We start from the raw sequence: 9,602 nt of genomic DNA on the forward strand, positions 1-9,602 counted from the left end.
CTAAGCCTTGATAATAAACATTCTTAGAGAATGGAGCTAGGGCCATCTTCTAAAGTGATGAGCTCAGAAACTCATCACCAATCCATGGGTACCCTTCCATATTAGGCACTAAGACTCAAAGAGAAACATGTGGCACCTATCTTTAAGCCATTTATGATCTTTGCATTTACAACATTTGCAATACAATGCAAAATTATCTTCTCTATTACTACTGTTTTAAAAACCTTTGGGAGCCCTGGCTGGTGTGGCTCAGTGGATTGAGTGCTGGCCTGCGAACCAAAGGGTCACTGGTTTTATTCCCAGTCAGGGCACATGCCTGAGTTGCGGGCCAGGTCTCTAGTAGGGGGCACAAGAGGCAACCACACACTGATGTTTCTCTCTCTTTCTTTCTCCCTCCCTTCCCCTATCTCTAAAGAAAAATAAATAAAATCTTAAAAAAAAACACCTTTGGGAATGATTTAGTTCAGACTTTCAGAGTGAAAATTCTTCTGTTTCTTTGGCACAGTAAGGAATGCACAGCGGAAGCATATTCTTGCAGCCCATCAGATTATCCACAGGCACACAGAAGTCATGCTTGAAAAGAACTTTGCTGAGCAACAGGGAGACGAGGTCTCAGATGCTGACAAGTTACTTAAAGATGAACCTCAAAATGAGAAAGACAGCTAAGGTGAGTGATTTTTCATCTGGAAGGCAGTAGAGAGAGGAAGAAAAGTATCATTCAGCTTTGACCTGTATTCTAGCAATCATAATGTGGAAAGATTGTCTATTGTTTAAGAAAATAAAGCATTTACATTGGCATATTCCATTTAGGGTATAGAATCTACTATTCAAATTATTAGAGAATATAGTTGATATTATAACAATTGGACTCTTCTAACCAGAAAATGGGACTCTATATTATTTTTATGTTTTTTTTTTTTAGTGTATGGCTGTACTCCATTGCAAATAAAGTTACAAAATGCATCAGTGTTATTATTATTTTTTTAAAGCTTGTTTTTGGCCCTGGCTGTCGTAGCTCAGTGGATTGAGCGCGGGCTGCGAACCAAAGTATCACAGGTTCGATTCCCAGTCAGGGCACATGCCTGGTTGCAGGCCACGGCCCCCAGCAACCGCACATTGATGTTTCTCTCTCTCTTTCTCCCTCCCTTCCCTCTCTAAAAATAAATAATAAATAAATAAAATCTTTTAAAAAAAGAAAGAAACTTAATACAGTTCTTAAAAAAAAGCTTGTTTTTATTGAGGTACCATTATTGTATTGTGCTATTTGTAAGCATAGCATGAGGCACAGCCTGCCCGATTCTAGCCCAGATGCCTTCTGCAATGTCCACAGGGGTTCATCTTAGGCTCAATTAAATATTCATCCTCACTATGCTATGGTCTAGCATAGACCATATTTGGTAGGATTTTACTATCAGTCTACTTAGAAAGATACAAAACAGCTTCCAGCAGGGTGGCATCAAGCAGTTCTTTTCCCGTGGGAGCGCTTGCTATATACACACAGATGAACACATAGCTGTTTTTTTAGCTCCCACGTTACAAAGCTCAGGTGCAAGGAAAAGAGATTCACATCGGTGGGTGTGGGAGTTGCCCTGATTTGTATGACCTGGGGCCACTATCTCTTGTAGTAATTTCATAGGCAGAGTTTCCAGGATCCCCTCCCCCCACCTCACTCAATGGATGTGCCCAGTTACAAAAGTAGCACACCCAGGAAAGCTAAAAATTGTGGTTTCCTCTTGGGTATTAGTAGTTCATTTATAATTCTTCCCAGTCAGATGCTAGTTACCAATCAGGGGTCATTTTTACCTTAAGTAGTATTAGTAACATAGTTGACTCATATCACCTATCAGATTACTGGGAGAACAGAGCTAGAGAGTCAATTAAAAGTAAAATCTCAGGAGAAGGGGAAAGGGAGTGAACCCCTTTGCCTACATCTTCTCCCTCAGCCCTCCCACAGTAGAGGCACATCATCCTCTATTCGGGCCTGAGGTAAGCTCTCTGGTCAGGGGAGGCACCAAGGCTTGGGAGAAGTTTGAGCCTGGCACTCAGAAGGTTAGGGTGTCAGCCAGCTCTGTCACCAACTGTATAATCTTATACAATTAATTCCTTTTCACTTGAGGCTTGCCCATGCACATGTGACCAAGAGACTCTCCCAGAGGAATCTGTTGGGATCTTAAGGGTTAATAAAAGATGATCACGGAAGGAGAGTTGAGATGGGGGAGCAGTTAAGAAAGAGAGGAGAGAGAAAACTGATAAAGGACTCTTAAATATCATGCTGTGGCTATATGTTACAGCAGAAAGGCTTCTGTTTTTAATTAATAATAAAGTAACCTCTGAAATCATTGAAGATTCACGTATTTACATGTATATTATATACTATCTATATAATATGAATTCAAGGACCAAAGCAGTTTGACTATCTTCTTATTGTGATAAAAATCAGCCTTATTTTGGAGTAGCCATTTTTGTTGCATGCAAATTTAATTAGATTAATAATTTACAGAGTTTGAATTGAATACATCTGCATTTACTTCTGAGTATAACACACCTGCTCTGTGACATCCATTGTGATCTGTGAAAGCAAACCAGAGGAGTGCTAAAATAATTTTCTTCTTTATACTTACTGAAAGTAAAATACATTTCATTAAAACCTATGTAAAGGATATTATAGTTATAAAATATAGTTTTAAAAATCTCATTTTCAAACTGACTTCAGATATTCAGCAAGGGAAAGCAACCAATAAATTTATAAAGTATCATTTTTACTCTTTATTGTATGGTTGGAACATGATGCTTAATGGCCCCCATAGAGTAATTTCTCCCTCTTCCCTCTCTCAGAGGGAAGATGGGAAGGACTGAGATGAGACTGAGAATAATGCTCAGAGAAAGGGGCAGTAGCACGGACCATTGATTTAAAGTTTTTAAAAATCAGTTTGAAGACAATGAAGAGCTAATAAAACAGTGAGGAATCTCTGGGCAAAAATTTAGGAGAAGACAAGTTCAGAGTGCTAGATCTGGCACTTAGAGCCACTTTCTTTTTTCTTGCTTGAATAGGCAAATTCTAAAAAATGTGCCTGAAAGGCTGAGCAATGCTTTTACCAGCTTTGTAAAACTAAGGGGACAAAAGCTGGAGTCAGCGTTGGGGCCCTGACAGATGTCCTCCATTTGGGCTGGGGCTCTCAAAGTCTGTGCCCTGGTAGTAAGGGTTGCTTGGAAGTAAACTGTCCTTCACACAGACTGCAGCTTAGCTTCTAATCATCTGAATGATCCCCCACAAAATCTCAACCCCAGCAATTGAATTAAAGAGATCCTTGATTCCTGTTGCCTGAAGGAACTTGCCAAAAACAAAATTTAAATTTTCTTTGGAGAAGGTTGACAGCCTCCTACCCTCAGTTTATCTTCACAATTTTTCTTGTATAATTTCCAGAACACAATCAAGGATACCCAGGTTTATGAGGAGGCATAAACACTGAAACACGCAGCAGCAGAAATTATAGATAATACAAACAGACCTACATGGATCTAAAATAGTGTTGGAATTACTAGATGTAGATTTTAAAATAACTACTATGCTACTGCTTTGGATTTCTAGTCTCTAGAACTGTGAGAAAGTGAATGTCTGTTGTTTAAACCACCCAGTGTGTGGTATCTTATTATGATGGGCCACTCTAAGACAGATTTTGGTCCCAGGAGTGAGTTGCTGCCATGACAAAGACTCATGCATGTGGAAGTAGCTTTGCAACTAGGTAATGGGTAGAGGCAGAAAGAGTTTTGAGGTGCTTGTCAGAAATAGATGCTAAGGGCAATTCTGGTAAACTTTTGGAACTGTCAGGATGCAATGATTTTATTTTGTATGTGAGAAGGACGTAACTTTTGGGGGGAGTAACTATGGACTGAATTGTGTCACCCCAAGATTATGTTGAAGCCCTAACCTCCAAGATAATGGCATTTGGAAATTAAGATAATGGTTGTGGGGGATAATTAGGATTAAATGAGGTCATGAGGGTGGGACCCTCATGCTGGGAATACTCCTTATAAGAAAGACACGAGAGTTGGCTCTCACTGTCTTTCCCTGCCATGTGAATACGTAGTTAGGAGGCAGCCATCTATAAAATGTTTCATAAAGCAAGTGGCAGCCATGTCAGAGTTGAAATCATACAGGGTGTTCTTTAATAAAAATGTGGTTAAACTAGAAATCAACAACAAGATAATTATAATTATGTTTGGAAACAAAGAAATGTAGGTGTAAATATTCTGTTCATCAAAGAAAGTGCCAGAACAGAAACTAGAAAATATTTCAAACTGAAAAATAACAAAAAATGCTGTTTATGTATCAAACTTGTGGAATGCTGCTAATGTGGCACTTAGATAGAAATGTGTAGTCTTAAAAGCAATTATTAGAAAAGAAAAGGTGGAGACAAAACTAAGCATCTTTTCCAAGAAATCAAAAAGAACGGCAAATTAGAGGTACAAAGGTAGAAATAAGGAAATAACAAAATAAAAATAACAGAAATTAGTAAAGCAGAAAATAGACATGTATTTTGATTCTAGGTAGGATATAGTAGGTAGCTGCAATAATTAGATAAAATAGTACATTGCAAATGGCATGTTTTTAAAGACACTGGAGGGCTGTGGAAGCAAGGGAGCCACGTGAACTAAAATGGCAGAGAGGAGAGGGTCCTTCCTACGTGGTCTGAGATCTTTGGCCATCTCCTTCCCTTGGGTCATCGGCCAGGTCTGGGCATAAGCCAAGCCTCAGGCTTGCCAAAGGCAGAGGGACTTTACAAGGGGAATGGTGATCGCTTTATAGACTTCCTGTGCTGTCAAAAGTTAAAAGGAAACAGAGAGATAAATTGAAAGAATTGTTAAGCAAAAGAAACAAGACTTTGAAGCAGGATTTCAATTCCCACACATATGTACAGTAGATGTATTTTCTGAGTTTAAACTACACTTCCAGGAATGGTTTTTGAACCTTGAAACAAGTGCAAAGGAAATTTCCATATTTCAAAATTGATTTAACTGTGCAATGGAGGCATGTCCACCTAACCTTCTATTGAAAGTGATTGATCTGCATTGTAATAACATGCTAAAAGGCAAATATCAAGAGAATAATCTAATGGAATTCTAGAAATACCTTCTAAGTAATAAATATGCACAATTAAAAGCATATGCTCGTGGACTGATACTAGCATCGGCCTCATGTACCTGTGTGAAAGTCATTTTCAAAGCCGAGATGGAGGGATATCTCATTGCACACCACCATTAACAGCTGAACATCTGCAATCAGTTTGATGATTTGAACCTCAATTAAGCAAAATGTTATTCCCTAAATAATAGGTTAGCTCTCATTAGTAGGCCTGTATTGTAAAAAACTATAGTCAATTATTATTACTGTCTTTTGAGTTTTATAATAAAAATGTGTGATAACTTGTTTTCTCTCTTGTTATTTGAGTACCTACATAATGTCTTCGATTTTGTCTTTTGGCCCACAAAGCCTAAAATATTTACTATCAGGCTTTTTGCAAAAAAAAAAAAAAGTCAATCCCTACTTTACTGTAGTTAAAATGAATGAAATAGAACTAAATGCAACAACATGGATGACTCTCACAGATATACAAATTAAAAGAAGCCGAATTTTAAAAAGTCTACAATATGAATTTATTTCTATAAAGTTCAAAATACTGTATTTAGAAATGCATAAATAGGAGATGAATGTATAGAGAAAAGCAAGGAAGTGATTACTATAAAATAAGAATAGTAATTACTTTTAGAGGGTAGGTAGTGTATTACTGATGACTTTGGGTTCTTGTCTGCTGATATAAACGAATTTAGACAAGGGACACTGATAAAACAGAAGGTGGATTTATTCAGGCTCTGCAGAGGGCGAGAATGTGAAGATCCCAGATTTTGTGTGACAGGTATGGGACTTGGTCGGGGGAGATTATGGCTTAAGGACATGAAGTTGTGGGAGTAAACCAATCAGGGAATAAGTTGGCAGAGTTCTTTCTTGGAGCACCAATGTCTGGGTATATGTCAGTGAAGCAAAATGTTCTGGGATTGTGCAGGACTTATTATGGTCTGTGCAGCAAAGCATTCTGGGATTATGTAAGATTTTTACGGTCTGTGCAAAAGGACTTTCCTACTGCTCATAGAGAGGAGTTTGTATTTCAGCTATGATTTCCTGATTGTTACTTACCTGAAAAACAGGCTTAGCAGATGTGCAAAGATGTTTGTAACAAACAATCCCCTTCCCCGGGGCCTGGTCTGTTTCTCTATTCCTGTCTGAAGAGGATTGTGATTGGGAAGGAGTAAGTGGGAGTTTGTAGGATTTCTTGACCTGGGTGGTATGATACTTAACACAGATGAATACTTTACGTGACTTCATTAAGCTGCACATTGGTTTTCTATACTGTCTTATGAGTTTAATGTTCCATAATTAAAAGTTATAACTATGTATGTATATGCACAAGTATGTATATACATGCATTATGCCTGCAAAGTACACAGACTATTTCTGGAAGAGATGGGTAAGTAGTTGTTCCTATGCATGGGAACTGGGGACTGAAGGACAGACTGAGGGGAAAGAGGCTTCCTTTCTTCATGAATATATACCCACAAAAGGATATCACAAAGGGATATATATGTAAATCCTTTTATAGTTTGATTTTTTTTTATGGTGTACACATCTTAAGTTTTCGGCTATAACCCAGTTAATGTGAAGGTTTTTTTTTTTTTTTCTTGTAAAAGTGCTAGAGTTTGGAAGCTGAGACCCTGTGAGCAAGGAAATATTTGGGTGAGAGGGCTCCTAAGCAGCAGAGCCAGGATGTGCCTGGCTGTCCTAAGGCGTCTGCCCCTTAAAGCCAGGGGTCTGCGTAGTTTTGTCAGTGACTTTTTGGATGTATTGTTCTGATGGTGATTATTTCTAAAAACACAACATGCTCATAAACATTTGTGTTGTTTTTTTTACAGGCTATGATCTTTTTTTAAAGAAGCTGTACAAATTATCATAAAGAATTTCAATAGTCTGCGCTTCTCCCAAGATGAGTGGCTCTTACGGATTTGACCATGTGTGATATGTGGAGAAAGAGTTTTCTTTTTCTTAAACTCCCAGTAATTTAAAGTGATTTGCAGTAATAATAATCAGATGAAGCAGCTTTATTCTCTCGGGTGTTTCCTAGATATTCTACCTCACAAGAAAATTTTCTTATGTCTCATTTTAACATTTTATTAACTATGAGGATATGCTTACTTGTTGAGCCAAAAAGAAAGCAATATTACTGAATATTTCTTGAGTAGTTTAGGTTCGCTATTCATAGGGCATTCACATTATCTACTAAGGTTGATAATATGCCCTTCCCATGACCCAGCATTTCCTCCCCTAGATATATACCTAATAGAAATGCATGAGTATGTGTACAAGGAGGCATGACAAGAAACTTCACAGCAATACTATTTATGATAGCCCCAAACTAGAAATCCAAGTGGCCCAACATTGGAATAAAAAAATAAATTGTGCTATCTCAATATAATAGCACATTAGCTCACCATTGAACTTGAAATCTAAGAATTACATTCATGCAACACCCATAGAGGAGTGATGTTGGAGAGTAACCTGCCCATCCAGTGTGTTGATTGACAAGCATCGGGGTTGACTGGGCCCTTCCTCATTTAAAAATCAATAAATAGGAAAAACAATAAACAAAAGTATCAACAATAAGTTAACATGGGGCACATGTAAAGAATTTACAAAACAAATGTATGTTACTCTGATAATGTATGTTACTCTTGGAAAACATCTTATAGAAAACAAGAAAAACTACCTGTTTGGTGTTTTGAATAGGACCCAGAAAGAAATGGCCTTTTAGTAAACCAAAACAGAGAATAATGAGAACAGACAACAGTGCTAAAACAAAAACAAACAACAAACAACAACAACAACAACAAACCTGGACAGATGTAGGCTGGAAAGAAAAGAAAGATGGCTGCTACTGGAACTACCAGGGGGAACTCGCTGTGAAGTACGTGATTGTCTAACCACTGTGCTGAACACCTGAAACTAATACAAAATAATACTGAATGTAAACTGTGATTGAAAATTTTTTAAATTAAAAAAAAGGAAAGCTAGCTAGAAGAAAAAATACAACAGCTTAAAATCCAATGGCATCCATTTGGATGCAGTTAAAAGAACAGAAATTTCACAGCCGAGAATAAAATTGGTATGTTGCTGACAGATTTGTTAAGTCATCAGTGTGGGTTGGAAGGAAAGGGCAAAGATGAAAACGACAGAGGGGTTAGCTCTGGATGACCGGTGCTACAAGCAATAGGAATTCTTAAAGAAGAAACCAAAACATGTAAAATGGAAACAATAACTCAAAGACTTTCTGAGCTAAAAAAAATACCTGATCATACAAACTTGAAAGGGTTTCCTTTGTCCTGGGAAACTAGGATCAGGGCAACTTCCTTTCCTCAGAGGATCACTGACAAACAGAGAAGTACTGCACAAGTCAGGAGGCAATTGAATTTTGTTTTGTTCCTTTAAAAATGCTAACTCGAACTAAGCAAAGGTTATATCATTCATTCCTGAAATTTAAAAAAATCAGGACCACAAAATGAGAAGTGAGTTAGGGATGCTGGGATAGAAAGTGGGAGGAGTAATGGAACAGAGCAGGAAACAACAGACCTTTTCTGTGAAGAGCCGAATAGTAACTATTTTAGGCTTTGCGGGCCAGATGGTCTCTGATGGAGCCGCTCGCCTCTGCTCTTGTAGAGTGAAAGCACCCATGGGGGGCACATGAATGAGTGAATGTGGCTGTGTTCCACTAAAACTTATTTACAAAAACTGGCAGCAGCCAGCATTTAGCTCTGGGCTGTAGTTTGCCCATCCCTTTTCTATAGTGGTGAACTTAAGTTAAAATCAGTACCTACTTTGAAAAAAGACTTAAAAGTGGCTTCTAATAAACAGCATATAACAAATCTTAGAATATTTTCTAAAAAAAAACCCCTCTTAGAACAGGCTTTGTATTTACACAAAAAGGAAAATATAAAGTATTATAGAATTCCCATTAGCTAATTGAAGTTAATCAGGAGAGGAAAACTTTTTTCTGATAATAATAATGACTTGAATTTAAACAACTAAACTTTATAACACTTATTCTTGAAAATAAAGCACCTTGGGTAATGAGCAAAACTTATGTTTAAAGTCATGTTATCACGGCAACTAGAGCCATGGAAACAACCTAAGTGTCCATTGGTGGATGGATGAGTGGATAAATAAATAGTAGTATATGTATACAATGGAAAATTATTCAACCATAAAAAAGAATGAAATCTCGCCATTTGGGACAACATGGATGGACCTGGAGGACATGATAAATGAAATAAGTCAAAGAAAGACAAATACAATATGATCTCTTTATATGTGGAATCTAAAACAAAAAATAAACATAAATCCCAAGTTTATAGATACAGAAAACATGCTGGTGATTACCAGAGACCAGAGGTGGAGGTTGGGAGAGATATGTAAATGTGTAATAAATTAATTTTTAAAAGAATCTGTGTTACAGATGTATGATAGAACTTCATGGAAGGGAGTGGGGGGAAATTTA

General features: G+C 37.5%; 1 protein-coding gene across 2 annotated transcripts in view; it reads left to right on the top strand.

Annotated features, from left to right (window-relative positions):
- The window catches only part of CFAP91 (cilia and flagella associated protein 91), a 73,552-nt gene extending 64,304 nt beyond the window's left edge, over positions 1-9,248 (top strand). For both annotated transcript variants that reach the window (XM_045851468.1, XM_045851469.1), the window contains 2 exons: positions 506-667; positions 6,967-9,248. In XM_045851468.1, coding sequence (XP_045707424.1) covers positions 506-666 — 161 coding nt within the window. In that variant the 3' untranslated portion in view covers position 667; positions 6,967-9,248. The remainder of the gene's footprint in view (positions 1-505; positions 668-6,966) is intronic.
- Positions 9,249-9,602: the final 354 nt, after the last annotated feature.

This window comes from Phyllostomus hastatus, unplaced genomic scaffold, assembly GCF_019186645.2.
Source record: "Phyllostomus hastatus isolate PE091 unplaced genomic scaffold, TTU_PhHast_1.1 phas_contig_86, whole genome shotgun sequence".
Classification (NCBI taxonomy): Eukaryota; Metazoa; Chordata; class Mammalia; order Chiroptera; family Phyllostomidae; genus Phyllostomus; species Phyllostomus hastatus.